The following is an 18,774-nucleotide window of genomic DNA, read 5'->3' as shown; positions in this document are numbered from 1 at the left end:
AAAAGTATTGATGTCTCAAAAGCCAAGTTAGATACTTATTTCTAGAAAACAAACATGCACCCCATGACTTCAGTTATGTCCATCTGCATTAGAAACCAAAAGACTGTCTGCTTACTGAAAACAAAAGGGGTTTTATTGAATATACAGTCCTCCCATTTACAAATGACTGCCGTGGGGATGTAAATAACGATTTCAATAGAGCGTTGTAGGCCATACATGTGTAGTATTTCCACTATATTATTGCCATGACAGCGGATGCAAACCAGTAGCAAAAAAAACGCTTTGGCTTACTGTAATTCATGAAAGTGAATTAGCAGAGCTTCCCCGGGTTTCCACCTCTCTATGTATGTGCGTTTCTCCACCCATAAAGATGTGAGTGGGAAGTATTTCTAAATCCCAATTTCAATTTAATATTGTGTGGGTTTTAGAATTCAACAAATCCGTCTATTCAGTATGAAAGACACACATAAACACACAATATACAGCAACTGTGCGAACTACAGGTATTTCACTCTGCACACAGTCTGGGTGTGAAATGAAAGAGATCAACAGTTATTTATAGCTGTGTATACAATAAAGAAAGGCCCTGCATCTAAGTGTAAACACCGACAAAGCAGCGGCAACTCGTTCATTTTCAACGAGTCAGTAATTTCCACTGACAAGAGCGGCAGGATTCAGTGGTGAGACAATGTGGTAAAGTTTGTCTGAGTAAAGTCTATGCAAATTAGAATATATAGGGTGAATTCAGATTGATTGGGACACTTTTCCCCAGTCATCTCAATGGCAAAAAGTGTCCCAATCAACCAGAATTCAATACACACACACACACACATCCATTGTATTCATTGTTAAACTAGTGACCAACAAGTACAGACACGTTGCGACCTCCAGCGATAACATCACAGTCAGAGTTAAGAGAGAGAAAGACAGGAGGAGACAGCAGCAAGACAGTCAGACAGATAAAGAAAGCAACGCATTATTCAATCCAGAAGTTCTAAATGAATGAGATTAATCAGCCTACAGCCAGAGTGCTTTTACAAATCTGATAAAGAACCAAATTATTCCATCCCCCTCCACCCATTTGGCAACCCCAAGGTTTACCACACACACATTGTTGCTTTCTGTGAGGAAACGAGCACTTCAGAAACCCCCTCGGACTCCAACATCCATCGCATCACTGCCGACAGGACAGATCTGTGTCATGCTAAAGCGCTAATCTATGCGAGTGGCGGCTGGTTTCTCAAGGGGAAGCAGCCGCACAATGATGCACCTATTCTGTTACTGACAGCCAACTTCCTCTTTGCCTACAAGATGCTACAGTAGGTGTTATGTGCAGTTGATGGAACCAGCTGTATTTTAGATGCTGGTATTCTGGTGTCGCCAACAAGCTTCACCAGGAGTTCCTATGTTAATGAGCTAATCTAGCACCAAATCAACACTAACCAACATAAACCAGCATGAAGTGTCACATCTTTCAAAATATTTTTTTATTATATTCTCATTGTCACCTTTTTATATTCTCCAAAAAAAAACAAAAAAACACTGTTGATGTGATGGACACACTGTGTTCACACCGTACGCAACTGTTGATGCAGTGCATCACGGCGAGCTGCAACAGCTAGAAGCTGTCTACACTGAACGCGACAAACCGACCGTTGCAAATCCATTTGTCCTTCCTATGAGAAGTATAGCAAGTGCATGGAGTGCGCCATAAATAGAACGAGGCATCAGTTTACTGTCAGCGATTTGTCGTGTGGCACAACATTACTGATTATAAAGGGTTCTATTGTCTTTTGGCGCATCGCGCCACTCATGTCTGATGTAGACACAGTGCAAGTTGGCTTGTGGGTGCTTGTTGTATATATATATATATATATATATAAATCTAGTAACTGAACATAAATATAAAATTGTTGGAACTATGGAAATACATTTGAAGTACTAAAATAAAAACTGAAATTAAAAATACAGCTAAATATAAATACCGGTATATATATAAAAAAATATGAACATTACAGTAGCACAATTACTAAAACGAATATACAAAATATACATGAAAATATACAAACAAAAAATCGTATTAATATTAATAAATACTATATTAGTACTCCATCTCTATCCTGCTCTAAAGATACCAACTTGATTAAATTTTCATGCTGTTGAAAATTTTTGATGGTTCGTTTTTGATGGTCATGAAGTTGATTAGCTAAGAATGGAAGATCAGTGCAGTTTGAACTTTTGCTCTTCAGAATTATTTCTTCTTCATATACTCTTTCATCATCTTTAATTTTCACATATTCTGTGCTGATTCAGGCTGCTTTACGATGGTTAAACCAGACTGAACCAGTATGAAAATTGATACTGGTCAAAATTGATCTGTTTAGAGGCTTTTCAGAGCCAGGTTAAACAATCTGAAACCAGTTGCGATAAACTTTTACTGTCAAAAGACAATATTTTGAAGAATGTTTTAACTGTTGTTGTTAACACATTGAATGCTTTCATTGTATGGACAATTTTGAGACATTTTCCCAAAAAATACTTGTTTTTGCATTCAACAGCAAAAAAGAACGTCATACAGGTTTTGAAATGACATGGTGGTGCGGAAATTATGACAGAATTTCCATATTGGGATAAACTATCCCTTTAAGTTAAGAAAGTAAAATACAGTTTTTCTTAACTTAAGGGGTTTCTTTGAACTAAGCTCTGGTCGTGATGCTAGGCTAATTAACCTCAGTTCCAGGCACTGATATTGAGAGGAGAACGAGGATCTTGCCTGAACAAACATCATACTGGTACAGCTATTCCATACGCAGCTATCGTTAACTAATCCTCATGTTCCTTTTTTATTTATTGAAATGCGTTTTACTCTTTCGTCTATCCTTTCCTGTTTCTCTCTCTATTGCTCTACAACTCTTTCATGTAATCCTCGCTGATGGGATGGCAGTTGGTAGGGTTGTGGGGAGCGTTGGCAGGAGAGTGGGTGGTTACAGTCTGTCAGATTTGCATGTTAAACACAAAGGAGAAGTGGAGGGAGATGAAAGACTAAACCCAACAAGGTTTGATTTGTTCCCCTAAAACCACGCAAAATATAGAGGTCATCTGCATCTCAAGAGATGGAAAAATACTTTTGATCTCAACAGAGGTCATCCAAAACCTGATTTACCCACTCTGTTCTTCTCCAACTTACTTAAAAACAAGCACAAGACTAAGCCAAGACTCCTGTCCTTCCAAATTAAACAACTAAAACCACCATTTTGAAGTGGATAACAAGAGGTAAGCAAAGTGTTGCACGCATCTTTAAGAAACAAAGTGCTTCAATTTGATTTCAAAGGAAGTGCCAAAGAGAGGAGAGGAAGAAAGGTGAATGGAGAGAAGAGCTGTGTCACATGAATACCAAACAGCGAGCGCCGCTACCCCGGGAGTCTCGCCGCGTTCCTGCTGCAATGACTTGGCAGACAGGGAGCGACGTCTGCTTTGTGAATGCATGTCTGTGGATGCATTTATTTGTTTATTCACTTAACCAGGCAAGTCACTTGAGAACAAAATCTACATGGATGATATATCAAGGACGGTGTTAATTATCCTGATAGGGACACGGAAAGCGTGTGAAAGAGTGTGAAAGAATTTGAAAACATACACAACATTAAAAAAAAAAGAAAGAAGAAAAAAAAATTAACATAAATAAGACAGTAATCTGTGAAAGCATGAGATGAATATCTAATGATTGGTAAGAACGTGAGAAGCATTTGCATGTGTTTGTGAAAATGTCAATTATACTTGAAAGCTGGGTGAGAAATTTATAGTTTCATGAAACTCCTTCCAGTCACTCTTTGAATATTAAGCAACCAGTGAAGGATCTGGTGTGCCCAGAGAAAAATCAAGTGAACAATGTAGCATTTTTGTAAATAATGTGTGGACAGTAGTGTTTAGAGATGGAGTAAATATTGTGCACAAAGATGTCCTGTCTAAGGTGGACAGATTTGCATTGAATTTGCATTTGCATCCTGAAGAAAATATCTGTGCTTACTAGACAGTAAAGGTGGTTAGTTATGTATGAAGCAAGACAAATAAAAGCATTGTGGATGACGTAATCGAATTAAATATATTGCATGCATAATACACACACACATATATTATATATGTGACTGGAAGGAATTTTTGCACAAATGTGTGAATTGTTTGCATAATCATAGATAATTTGTTTTTTCCACTAGGAATTACGTTAAATAATGTAAAATGATGGCTTCAATTAAAGCATTGATCACCTCACAGTAGGTCTGTTTTGAACGGTTTACAAGTTAATTAAAAATAAATCAAATCAATCAATTTCCTTATGTTATGTTATGCTATGCTGTTAGATACGGAATTTTTACTTCCAGAACCGGATTGTTGCCCTCTATTACAAATGATGCCATCCCTTGCGGTTAGATCATTGTAAGTCAACAGGAGATTCTGAAGAAGAAAACAAAATGATGTCAGAATATCAATACAATGCTGCGTTGCAATCACTACAATGATGGTGCTCATCTCTCATTGCAGCAGAGTATAGAACATCAAGCAGCTCAAGGGCACCTTTATGCACATATCTGTGCAGGACATCTCCATTATCCCAGATGGGTACGACTGCAATTTGGATGGAAGCTATTTGATTGAAGGAGAGGACGAGTTTTGATCGTGGTAAAAAAAAAACAAAAAAAAACAACAACTAAAATACTATTATTTGAATTTAAAGAAAGGGGGAAAATGACAGATTCAATCCCAGACCATGACCTGTTTGTCTAAGAGCCAGGCTGGCCATTTTAATGAACTGAAATAGAGAAAGTGATTCATTTATTGCATCATTCATGTTGCTCAAAGCAGTTTTCCAGAGCAATGAACGTCTGGGAGAAGACGGTTTCAAAAGGTCTCAAAGTCAAGGCCACAAGATCAAGACTCAGACTCTGCTGGCGTCCCCATAATGATTCAACTCTATCTTCAAAACCAGAAACACATTCTTGGACAAAAAAAAAAAAAAAAAAATCATCAGAGAGGCCATGCTTATTGGCTAGCTTCACTCGTTAACTTCTGCTGATGAATAGTATGGCTATGCTAGACCTGCTAGATCAGCACCAAACAGCCTAAAAATTCTCAGTCTGCGTTTGTTTGTCTGGTAATAAACAAATAAATAAACACAGAATGTAATTCATTACGTAACACGAACAATTTATTTAAAAATACACCGAATTTTTTTTATAAAATAAATAAAACCCCTTCATTTAGAGTCGAAAATGGAGGGCGGAAGTAGCTGATGCATTAATGATTAGTTATCTTTATCTGCAGAGTAGGCAGACTGGATAGGTGTGTAAGAAGCAGTTCTCAGTCTGATTCAGCAAATGTGAGGCCACCTTAAAAACAAATGCACAGCACTTTCTACCCACAATGCACGGTCTCCTCCCTTTACCGCTGTCAGCCATCCCCACAGCAAAGTGCTCCCATGAGAACACCGGCAGAAGAACCATCCGGGTGTTTATCATCAGATTATTCTCGGTGCGCGTGAGCACATTTCCTCCATTTAGCAAAGTATTGGATTTGGGGGTACATTAACCTTTTAGAAAAATTGTGAGTTTCAAACTTTGACAGTTTGTATATTGAGAGTAATGACCAAGCAGACATTGCAAGTGAGACGGCACAATTTCACAGCTCATTAAAAATTAGCCTCATTAATTGATTGATCAACTCTAGACTCTTCGGGGGTCTTTCTCTCCCCTGTGCCTGTACAACCTGCTGATAAAAAAATAAAAAAAGCAACAGATCAGATCATTTATGCATAGGCTTTCTAGGCACTTGCATATGCTCGCATGTCCGGGGGGGCAATTACAATGTGGAGAATTTTTTTATTTTTTATTCATTATTGTTCTTATTATTATTTCACTCTAAAGTGCCTGCTAAAACTCTGTAAGACAATTACTTTATAAATTAATACAATTTATAATATTTTTGCTGTCAGGATGAAGCACGTCTCTTCACATTTTGTCATTTTTATCTTTTTTTGTCTGTGGGTTTTGCAAATATTTAACCCATGAAAAGTATAGAAAAGAGCTTGTGACTAAACCTCGTAACTCCATTGGATCCTCAAACTGTCCACCCTGCCTCTATTGTGAATTAAGTGCCATACGCAGTTTGGACCAGTGTTGCCAAGTCAATTGGGCTACATTTACACTGTTGCCACATTTTTTTGCCGTGGTTGGCGAGTTTTGATAAACAATTGGCCTGACAACCCTGGTTTGGACTGTCTCTGCATGTTTGCAAGGGTAAATAAAGAACTGGTTCTTTGAACAAGTACAGCATTTTCTTTACTATATATAAAGAAAAATGTTTTATGCATTTGAGGAGCAAAGAAGAGAAATCACTTGATTTAAGCTTGATTTTGGTAAAATGTTATTAACATATATAAAGCCACAATATCAACTTTGACAACACAGGGTTTAATCATTTAAAAAAAAATCGTGTTTTTACATTTCCAGTGGGCATATTGGGGAGAGGAGAGAGATTTGTTTTGCCTATGTCACAATATGAGGTAAATCTGGCCCCGTCTATACTCCAAAAATGCTTGTCCATGCTGGTTTACGTTGGTCTGGTGCTGGTCTAGCTGATGGAACAACGTAATGATGATGTTCATTAGCATCTTGGCTGGTCAAGCTGGTCGATGTTGCTGATTAAGCTACTAAAGAAGCACACAGTGATGCCAGTGGTGCTGGAGGCAGGACTATTATTCCCAGCATACACCACAGCATGAATAAATAATGCCAAAAAAAAAACTGCTGTTCTGTATTATTTGCACTGGTTTTGTGGTTGTGTTTAAAGTTATGCATCATGAGGTGTGACTGCAACCCTGGCCTTAAATATGATGTTAAGCATCCCGCAAGCCAAGACATCGACAATTTTTAGTCAAAACTACATTTTTTACTAACTTACATTAATTAAAAGCAGAATACCCTACTGACAAACCAACGACTTTCCCACTGAGATATTCATTTCATATTTAACATTATTGTTGCTGTGTGAGAAATATTCATTCTAAAAGTGAGACCTGTGAGTATCAGTGAGAATTAGGGGTAAGGAGGTGGGCATTCCTTTACGTATGTACAGACTAATAATTTATTTAAATGGTCATAAATTCATTTTAGTTTGATCCATGATATATCATAACTTTAAAAACCTTTATGCCCTGCCTTTATTAAGAATGAAAATGAAAACCAAGAGAAGAGAAGAGAAGAGAAGAGAAGAGAAGAGAAGAGAAGAGAAGAGAAGAGAAGAGAAGAGAAGAGAAGAGAAGAGAAGAGAAGAGAAGAGAAGAGAAGAGAAGAGAAGAGAAGAGAAGAGAAGAGAAGAGAAGAGAAGAGACTTTGACAAGATGGGATGGAAACAAGAAGAGAACAGGGCTAATTTATGACTTGAAGGCTTTAGAGGAAAAGAAAAAGAGGTTGATAAAACAGCAGAATAGGGAAGAGGGACCCCAGCTTCCGTTAATTCCTCAGATTTCTTTCGTGACTGCAGATGAGCCTTGAGCGTGACAGTACGATCCTTTGAGCTGCGACTCGAATGTTCCAAACCAGCTCTGGAACAGCAGGCTTAACCGATGTCTAATCCCACATGGATGAGGACATTTGGGGCTAGGCGGTATATCTTTCTGTGTGTGTGTGAAGAGGCTGCTGAAAGTAATTATCACCTTTGCCAAACAAAGGCATCTCAGAGGTGGAGATGTGTCTGTGATGAAAGAACATTGAAATTTCGCCTGCACCCCATGTGTCACGAAACCCCAAAGTGTGCCCCTCCCCGTCAGCGTCCTGCCACATCATACAACCATCCCAGTCCACCCTTACACATCCTTTTATGTCTCTACACTCAGACTTTTCCATCAGCCCCTTTGGATAAGGAAGTCCACAAGGACAGGACAGCTGAAGCTAGGTGGTATCACAGTATACACCCTGTGACAGTACAAATGTATCACCCATTGAGATATATAGCACTTATACTGAGGTATATTCAATTAAAACAAAATCCGTCAAGCTGAAAAATATAGCTCACACTCCAAAGTGTGTTGGGGGTCCACTTACACTTCATTCCAAACAATTAAAATGACAAATACATGCAAACTCTGAGAGCACTCCACAAGAAATGTAAGACTATACCATCTAGATGCTCAAAATTGATTGGGTGAATGCATGTTTTAAACAGCTTATTGTACACGTAAGTTAATTGCAGATCTAAACTAATGTGCTGCTGCAATGTAACGCACACACACACACACACACACACACACAGACAGTAGCTCGCACATCACGCGCACACACAGAAACATTCAGTAGCTGGTCTGTGATTTATCAATAAAATATCAAGAAACTGAAACATTATAGCATATATTTCCAAGTAACTAAAGTAGGACTATATTTACATATATACACAACATTTTTAACAGTGTTTTTGATCAAATCAATTCACCTTTGGTTAGCATAAGAGACTTCTTAAAAAACCAACCTCAACGTTTGTATTGGTTGTTTATGAGTATTTATATGTAACTTATATTTAATTATAATTGTATTTAGATTTAATATAATAATATAATTTCTAGATTTATTCCGTGAGGTAAAATTACTGTTATATAAGAGTTATATACTGATTTTGGTCATATGCCAAAGGACTTATTCTGAAACTTATTGCATTGCAAATGATTTTGAATAATTGATTGCTCAAGATGAGATCAAAGAAAAGTATGTGCATACTTTACACTGGGGAACTAGGTCTGAGACTGGAAGGGACCTGATCTATTAATTATCCTGTACCTGTGGAAGGGGATCTCTTAATAACACTTGCACAGACATACAGGAAGAGGAAAACACACACATTCTAACACCCCATTATATGACCTGCGATACTCATATGTGATCATATAGTTGTACTAGATATACTTAAATGAACCTCACATCACACACAAATGCACACTGTAACAGCTGTTTACTGTTGACAAACAAGCTTTTTAGAAATGATTGCGGAACGGAGTATTGGAACATGATTTCCAACTAATACGATTTTAAATAACTCACACACTCCTTTACATGCTCAAGCTCAGACATGTTTACTTAGCTAACACGTTTTGGTGGTAAAGACTTCTGATGTCTTCATATTGTACTAGATGTGGTTGCTAGCCAATAAAGGCGAACCTGACTGTACATGGGGTGTTATGCACCTTTTTTTGAAGGTTAATTTAATCCCAGTAAGGGATCTCAAGTTTGGGCTTTTAGGGAGGAACGATTATGAAGGTAAAAAAAAGCCCAGCCCTAGTTTCTTGCTGTCATTGTTGTAAGGTTGCTGTCATTGAAATCTCTCTGCAATGACATTGTAAATGTATCTTTTTTTTTTTTACATCTGGTAGAACTGCCAGACGGGTGGATGTAGTTTTCTGATCGGCTGAAACTATATAAAACGATTATCAGGCGATAACAATCGACACCCGATTGATTGGAGCACCCTTAATACCCAGCGGCAGTTGTGACTCACCTGGTTCCCAAGGGACATGACCATAACGAAAGAAAATGAAATATATAAAATAACTGAAAATGTTTGTGGTCAGTAAGATTTTTTAAATGATTTTTATTCAGCAAGAATCAAAAGAGACAGTAAAGACTTGCATTGATACGACTTTTTTTATTTCAAATAAATGGTGCCCTTCTGAACTTTCTATTCTTCAAAAAATCCTGACAAATATCATGGTTTCAACAAAAAATATTAAGAAGTTTTCAACATTGATAATAATAAGAAATGTTTCTAGAGCACCAACTCAGCATATATGGATGGTTTCTGAAGGATCATGTGACACTGAACATGCCATCATGTGAATAAATTACATTTTAAATATAATAAAATAACTGTTTTACTGTAGTTTTGATCAAATGAATGCAGCCTTGGTTAACATAAGGGACTTTTCACCAAAAAAACCTTTGGGACACTTTTGCCATTGAGATGACTGGGGAAACATAAATGATCTAACCCACAAAAGGCCACTTGTTGCAGCAATTTAGGGGTTAAAAGGGCTTCAGGCACTCCGCTTCACATTGTCCTTAAGAACACTGTAAGAAAATTGTTTTTTTTGTGGCAATTATTGCATGACACTGACTACAGGCTTTAAGCAGGCAACATCTGAGTATCAGACAGTATTAAATTACATGGTTATACAAAAAAGGACAGGTGGTGACCTGAATTATTAAATATGGCTTGCTCGTCTCGCTTGAGCGTCTGGAGGGGTGTACCAGCGTTTGATACTCAATAACCCTTATGATATAATTACACTCGGCTCATTGCTCATTTCCAACTATTTATGAACACAAAGGATACAGAATAGAAGGATAATTTGATTGAGCTTTCTACATCTTCAATGCACCTTACAAAGCCTTTAGCCAGCAACACCAAATCAAATGTCAATTTTGAACCACTTTAACACAGCAAGAAAACAGTGTCTGGGAGCTCTTAAACTATCTAGATGAAGGGCGGGGAAAGTATCTGATAAACAGCACAATTAAAGCCCCGGACAAATTAGGCAGAGCTCAGCAGCGAGATTTCATGCAAAATTACGCTGGCGAAACGAGTGGCAATTAACAAGGGGGCATGTTCACTCATTAGTGCGAAAGGGGGCGATTTGCTGGGGAAGGGAAGAGGTCAGCCTGTAGGGCTGCCAAAGTGCTAATGTCCTCCTAGCTTCTCTGAGTCCTGCTGACTGTGACAGCACGATGAACAATACTGGCATGCGCAGAGCCAGTGTTCAGCCTGCAAGCCAATCGGTGCTTGAGGCTAAGGCGAGAGCTGACAAATATCACCATCAAACCAATTAGACACAGTACGGCAAGTGTGGTGGGATAGAAGGATGGACATATTGAGTCATTCGATGACGTGTTTTTCATTTTGGATTATATGCATATGCATATACATATACTAAACCAAATTTTAGTGACAAAGTTGTATCCAGAAGTGAGCTAAATCTGACAAAACCTCCTTTTGGGGACATCCTCGTTTTGTAAAAAAAAAAAAAAAAAAAAAAAAATGTAATTGTCAAAAAATCCAGAAAGTTTTCTGTCAGGGTTTGTGTGTGGGTTAGGTTTATAGTATTTATAACTAGCTGTATAGCTAGGTGTATGTAAAAACAATAGAAGTATATGGAATGTTCCCATTTAGACAACAAAAGCCCTATTCGGATGGGATTAACTTTACAAGGGTAGATGGAGTAATGTAATTTTACCACAGGATACCATGTAATATTAATGGCCAATTCGCATGGGATATCTCAGTAAAAATAGCAGAAGTGGGAGGGGTAACTCGATTTGCGCATCGCCGTCACCCTCCTGTCGTCATGTGCGTATTACGTTGCTTCCTGATATCACGTGCGCAAACACATATAACCTATATTACATAAAACAGTTATGTCCGGTCGAACGATGTATTAAATAACTTCAGATTGGATTGTGTTGGTAAAAGGCACTTACCTAGCGCTAAAAGATGTTTCGTGCCTCTAACAAGTGCTTCGATCTTCTTTCTGATCTGAATGGTATGTGGAAAACACTTGAGTTTTGCCACAGACTTGTCCCAGAGTCTAGAACGCAACTGAATGCTTTTTCAAGCGTCGCCATACTTAAAAAACTACTTTTAAACAGGAAATGACGAAATATTTACATACATATTTACAGAGGGTCTATTCGCATGGGATTAGTATTACCTGAGGTAATTTTTCCGGACCTTTTTACTGAAGGTAAAAGTCGCCGTAATCTTTACTGACATTGTCCGTAATCATTACTGAGATGGCACATTCGGACGGAACTAAAATCACAGAGAATCTCTGGTAATTATTACTTTACCCCACCTCTCCATGTTAAACTAGTCCCGTCCGCATAGGGCTTAAGTAAATGTGTGTGCATCAAATATGGTGAACAATGAGACTCCTTTCATGGAATGACTCAATTAAGGAAGTTCCCAGAGCTTAGGATCGTCAGCATGGGTTAATGGTTTGAAATTCAAGGTCAAAGATATTGGATGGAAGATAAGATTGGAAGTTACATTTCGAGGCAGATGAACATATCAAAAGAGAAACAGTGTGATGAAGGGACAGATGGTGAGGAGGGGGGTAATGGAAGAGTAGATACCCACCCGATGGTGCTTCCAAGTGCCGCCTCAATAGTCCAGACACAGTGCAAGTTGTGCTCATAAGGCGCTGGGTAACCAGGAGACAGAATCCGGCCCATGGGCTCATCTTTAATCGTTCCTCCACACTCGGCTGGGTGAAGAAAGAGATAAACAAAAGCACCATCCTTCAATGACAGCTCACAGCTCTGAAGCACCAAAACAGTAAAAAAAAAAAAAAAAAAAAACATTTTACATTATAACATTGATTATCAGGTTTGAATTAAATACATTTTCAATGTGGACTATAAATGACTGAATGTCAATAACTGAAAAATTCAGGTCTTTGGTGTAAATGTTCTCTCAGTTAAAACCAACTAAAGCAATCTCACTTTAAAAACAAGTGGGAAAAAAAGCCTTGTCCACACGTATTTGTTCTAGTTTGAATACACTTTTTTTTCCTTTTTTTTTTTTGGCCTTCTGTCCACACTGAGATGGTGTTTTTGTCAACAAAGACGGCGCATTTTGAAAACATCTTACCAAGTGGATCAATTTTACATTTTAGAGTGGACTGCGAAAATGGAGGTATTTGAAACCGATAACAACTGCTTAATCATGTGATGCATATTTTACACATAGATATCTATGGTTATACCGCCATTGGCGTTTCTGCTATTTACTTTCATAGTGTTGCTACTTGCTAGAGAGAACTGTTCCTTTGTAGAATCTTCATATTGCATTCCTGCAAAGATGACAGACTCGCAATTGCTGTCCTGTGGCAAAACATGCAGACAATTGCATTTCAGACCATACCATTTTGAGCGCAACCTGGACGCAACATTGAGTGGTGGGATATTATAGTGCCAGAAGTATAACGTAAAAACTTTGTGTCTGCTCTTTTGGTATTATCATGTGAGATTTTATGATGTTTTACGCATACATGAGGTGATTTAAGTATTTTTAGACGTTTCAGTGAGGATGAGCAACTTTAAAAAAAATGCCAGTGTGGACGGGGAGCGTTTGGAAACAAAAACACAGTTTTCAAATGTATTCGGATTAATGTAGACATAGCCTAAATCCCTCGAGCAAGGATGGGACACAGTGTGCGGTAGAGCAATGCATTATCAGGTGAAGGGGCACGTATAACTTTCCACTTTAAAAGAATACATTCAGCACTGAGCGGAGCTGAATAATGTGAATAATGTGGCCGTATATCACTTCCAGGATTGAGCCTTCCCTGGGGAGGGCATATTTCCTTTGGCTAATATCACTGATAGTGCTGGTAATATGTCCTGCACCAGACATGACTATCCATCTTACACTGGGGCAATGGTGGTGCTGGTGGTAGCTGGCAATGGGGAAACAAATCACTTGTTTGTCAGGAGGTTGGGCCCAGTACGTGTGACAGTTCCAGTTTCACGGATCAGGAAGTTGTGAGATTCTTATTTCCAACTCCTGCCATCGTCATCATCATTTCAAGAGGTCAAATGTGTGTGCCCTTACACAGTATACACTCGTACATACACATACAGTATACACCCTATGGACAGGGACAGGACAGGATACAGAGTAAATCTTAATAAAACCATTAAAAATGTTTGTTTTTTTTTAAGATAAGTTGCCGATAGACTAAGTATAGAATAGGGGTGTACACACAAATGGTGGTTCGGTATGTAGCTTGGTTTTAAAGTCACGGTTTAATATTTTTGAGTAAAGCGTTGGAAAAAAACAAAACTTTTATTATTAAATGGTGGTTTACTGAACAAACTACATCGGCCAATTTTGCTGCAACTGGCAGCAACACACACTGCAGCGAATGGTGCTGTTGTAACTGGGAAGACATTTAAAGTGCTTACACTTTTGGATGCAAAATAAGTTAGCAACATACTTCAGAATAAGGTTAGAATTATTGCGCTCTCATTCTAATACACTCTTTCTATTTGAAGTGCATGCACACCGGCACTCATTCTTTAAGTCTTTGAAGTTAAATATACTGTGGACTCGCTTGCTTTCAGGATAAGTCTTTATGCGAAATGGATATACCTGCGTAAATTTGTAATAACATTTACAGGCAAGTGTACAACCATAAATGTACGTTGTGCGCTGAATAATACAAGTCTCAAACGCATTAAACAACAAATGCATCTGACAGTAGGGCAAAGCCTTGTAGGTTTATGATTTAGTTTGAAGCGCTAATATAAAGAACGTCTCATGTTCAAGACAACTTGGGTCGTGCACTTATTCAGCAACAGCTCACTCTGTGTCATTCATTATTTTCCAGATTTCAAAACGATATTGTCTTATCCTGAGGGGAAACTTGGTAGTTAGAAATTGCATTCTGCACAAAGAGATGTTCTACATGTGCAGTAGTTAAAAAAACTTTATTCGTATGCATACCAAACCAAAAGACACGGACCAAATATGTGTACTGTTACACCCCTATTACAATATACTTTACATATACAACTAATAATGATACTGTTCATCGATCCTTGGGTTTTGACAGGTATCCAGGGAAAATGAGGACAGTGAAATTAAAAGTGCATAAATTTTGTAAAGCAACCAGTTTAGTTTATCTTACTTAAACTGGTTTATTCACGAAAGTCAAAGTTTCTATGAAAACAAATGTATGAAGTAATGTGTTTTAAAATGTGGCTTTAGGGCACAAAATATGTTAATTTAAAATGTGAATATCCCAAAACGTGTTCCTTTAAATTGTTTAAATTAATAATTATCTGATACCATAGTCTTTAATTGAATTCATTTTTATTTTATTTTATTCGTGTATGGTTGATTATAAACATTTCAGTCATGTCCAGTAAAGGAAGATTATGTAAAAGTATGGTACTGTTGGGGGTAAAGGCACAGTAATTAACATGATAATAAATAGCTGGCTGACTTTTCTATTTGTTGACATGACATGGTTAGATTCAGATGGTAAATATTATATATTAAGTTGGGGGTCCACCTTAGGGATAATCACCATATTTATAATGACACTATCACATTTAAAATATATTAATCATATAATCAAATTATCAATGTTCAGTACAAACAATTTTTTTTTTTTTTTTTTTTTTTTTTTGCAATCATACACCATGAGTGTAGTGAAAAGCAAATGTTTTCTTAAGGTGTGCCTTTAGCCCAGTTGGACTCTACTATTTCTCCAAAACTACTTAAGCATAGGAACGAAGTACAATCAAGTCAGTGGAGGGGCACTTCACACATTTGCTTCAGACACTTTCCCTACACGCATTTCTCCTTGAGTCTTGGTCAAGCAATGACACAAATTGCACGATGGCCAGTGTTTGTAGTCATGTGAGATATACATGTCAAAGCATGCAAGTGCAATGTGTTCAAATGCACACTTCAGCCTCTCAAGCCATTGCCATACATCCTGAAGGGTATGATCATAGACACAAAGAGACACTTTTGATCATTTCTGTTGGTGCAGCATAGAACAAAAATCAATTGTTGAATGCAAAAGTTGAAGATATTTTTAGTCTTTTCCCAAACAAACATCTGAAATTTCTTAAAAACAAGATATATTTTACATACAAAATTGTAAGCAAAATAGTATATAGGTATATATAGGTATTAGGTATTATTAGGTTTAAAAAGAATATATTGAATTGTGAATAATGTTTGTTTTTCTGTGTTAAACTCAAATCTTACTATATTTAGGGCCAGATTTACTGAACTGAATTAGCGTGAGAGCGCTATTCCAAAAAAAAAGTGCAGATGTGAGTGGAAAGTTCTGCGTGTGATCTACTGACAAAGCGCAAATTAAAGAACATAATTTCCATAATGACCAACGCAATCTACCAAGAGCGGCGCAAATTAGCGTCTGGTTTAAGAAATGCTTTTTTTGGCCAGCGCAAATACCAGTAAATTGGCAAACGCAAACCTTAGTAAATCACCTTGCATGATTGATTTAAATACTCTTCTCCTATTAATTTTGCTTCTGAAAAGGAAACAAATGCATATGCAATAAGGTGATACGCTGATCTTTCAGTGCGTGTCTTCAGTAAATCCTGACAGTAGTTTTGCAATGCCAAAAGAGGGTTTGCACAAGATTGTTTTATTTGTATATCTTATTGTTGAGATTTTTATATTATTATATATATTTTTTTTTTACTTTCATCTGTCTCTCTTGTTCTTGTTCCAGCAGGTTTTTTTTTTTTTATCTCATATGAATTTCTGACAAATGTTCCCATAGTGGACAGCAGAGCCATAAATCACAATGAAACAAACCCATCTTCTTCAACTCCTGGGATGACCTGCTTCGTAAGTCATAAAACTAAATTTCTTGCTCTCTCATTCTCTCCCTCTTTCTCTTACTCTCACCAACTTCTCATTTCTCACTGTCCACCCTCTGTTTTCTACAGTACTAGTTAGGTTTCCTGTTGTGGCGGATGAAAAATATTTGCTCATACCTCGTTCCATTTCTCCCCTCTCTATATGGGCATTTCAATTTTGCCTAAAGGTCTCCATAGGCTCAGGTGGAATGCACTATAATTCAAAATTCAACAGCACTGCAGAAGCGGGTCTGTGATAAACTCACATTGAGCAGAACCCAGGCTGAGTTTAAGGGTGGGTGGTAGAAGATGCACACAGATGAAGAAGAAGAAAAAAAAAAGAAAAAAAAAGAGCGCTCAAATTAATCAAACTCTCTCCGCTTTGGGGGTTCATATTCATGAAGCAATTTCTCAGAGTGCATCATAGAAGGCCATGTGGCAGATTTAAAGTTTGTGATGAAATACTAATACAGCTAGAGGAAGTGATGAGAAATACTTGGAAGCTGATCGCTTAAAATTCCCAAACTTTTTTCTTCTCCTACCAAGAACTTTAACCTCTTCTACAGAAAAATAAATAAACAAATAAATAGATATAGTGTATAACAATTATATATGAACAATTTAATATATAACCATTCATTTAATTAAATAAAAATTATTATATATTCATTTAGATTTGATTATAAAATGATCTTTATAATTCAATATAATACAGTTATACTAATATTATAGTACAACATTAATAATAAAAAAAAAAAAATTTAAATATATATTTACATTTAAAGATTGAAAGGCTTTAAAGATTATTGGCTACATTAAGTAAATAATTATTGTTGACAGGTTGCGTGTTTATCAGTTAAAGAGCCTAACATCTGATGTGGTCCACTTATGGTTCAGAACCATCCACGCAATAATTGGCTTTCCTGGGGAAGGTATTGTGAATGAGTGTGAGCATTCAGCAGTGTCTTACCCACACACAGTGGGAGGGGGCTGTCCCATGCTCTCCTCTCCCCTCTGAGACACGTCAAAACCTCCGGGCCCTTTAAACTGTAGCCAGGATCACAGCTATATGACACCGTGCTGCCTGCAAAGTGACCTTTGTCCTCCCGTTTAAAGCCAAACTGAGGCACACCTGGGTCTTCACACTTCACCAACTCAAAACCTGCAAAAAAGAAAAAGAAAAAAAAGACTATGTCCTTGAAAACCTCTCCTCTGGTGTATGCACTGTATATATAATTCCTTTACAAATCCTTAAAGGGAAATTCACATAGAAGTCTTAAGAAATGTGTATATATACCATGGTTTGTCTGATCTATCTATCTATCTATCTATCTATCTATCTATCTATCTATCTATCTATCTATCTATCTATCTATCTATCTATCTATCTATCTATCTATCTATCTATCTATCTATCTATCTCTGCACTGCTGTGTGAGGACTGCAAGATGTCAATGTGCTACTCACTGGTGAAGTGCAGCTCAAAACCTTTGCTGGTATTGTCGCTATTACTAATGAACTCGAGCCACATGGTGCTGGACGTGCTGTTTAAAGTGACATCCATCAGCTCTGTGCCTGTGAAGGTGCCCAGCAGTCGGGAACTGCTACTGCTACCGTCATACACCTGAAAGACACATAAAAAAGACACATACAGTCATTGCAGAATTTACAAACAAGCATTACACACAAGCACAAATGAACACTAAGTCACAAACACCTTAATAATGTCATCCTCCTCCAGGCGGAAATCCCGTGCTCGGAGCTGGATGCCTTTACCGGGTTGGGTTTGAATGGAGTAGATGCACTCATGATTGTTACCGTAATATCCAGGGTAGTTGGGAGAGAGTAAAACTCCTTGTTTCCCGGTTACAGACGATCCGCATTCAGCTGTAGAAAGGGAGGTAAGAAGTCAAATGACCTCTGACGAATCACCCACGATCTCAGGATAATCACAAACACACATTATACACTCATGCTGGCAAACAGGGGCTATTGTGTTTCTGAATGAGTGCAAATCAATTTATGGACCTAATTCTGCTAGGATATTAAACTACACAAATGAAAGTTCAATCAAATTTAAACTTTTTGACAATGACAATGCTGCCAGGTTTGCAGGTCTGTTCTGAGAAGATGTGAATACAAATAATTAAATACAACTGACTAGGGATGCAAGGCTATAGTAATTATACACGTACCTTTCTTAGTCAATAATTATTGTGATATTATGGACGATAACCTATAAATTAAGTGTTTAAATATTACAAGTCATTTAGTCATCACAACATTATAATGTACAATATGAAAAATAGATTTTATTTTGAGATTTGCTAAA

At 37.4% G+C, this 18,774-nt stretch overlaps 1 protein-coding gene across 1 annotated transcript in view; it reads right to left on the bottom strand.

Moving 5' to 3' along the window:
- Positions 1–18,774, bottom strand: part of csmd2 (CUB and Sushi multiple domains 2) — a 296,611-nt gene that overhangs the window by 82,996 nt on the left and 194,841 nt on the right. Inside the window, exons 22-25 of the mRNA XM_084424679.1 lie at positions 18,160–18,329; positions 17,910–18,066; positions 17,413–17,604; positions 12,172–12,298 (exon numbers count right to left, since the gene is read on the bottom strand). Coding sequence (XP_084280805.1) covers positions 12,172–12,298; positions 17,413–17,604; positions 17,910–18,066; positions 18,160–18,329 — 646 coding nt within the window. The remainder of the gene's footprint in view (positions 1–12,171; positions 12,299–17,412; positions 17,605–17,909; positions 18,067–18,159; positions 18,330–18,774) is intronic.

Source organism: Rutilus rutilus (genome assembly GCF_951802725.1).
Source record: "Rutilus rutilus genome assembly, chromosome: 11".
NCBI classification, from domain to species: Eukaryota; Metazoa; Chordata; class Actinopteri; order Cypriniformes; family Leuciscidae; genus Rutilus; species Rutilus rutilus.
This window is presented reverse-complemented; position numbering and strand designations above follow the sequence as displayed.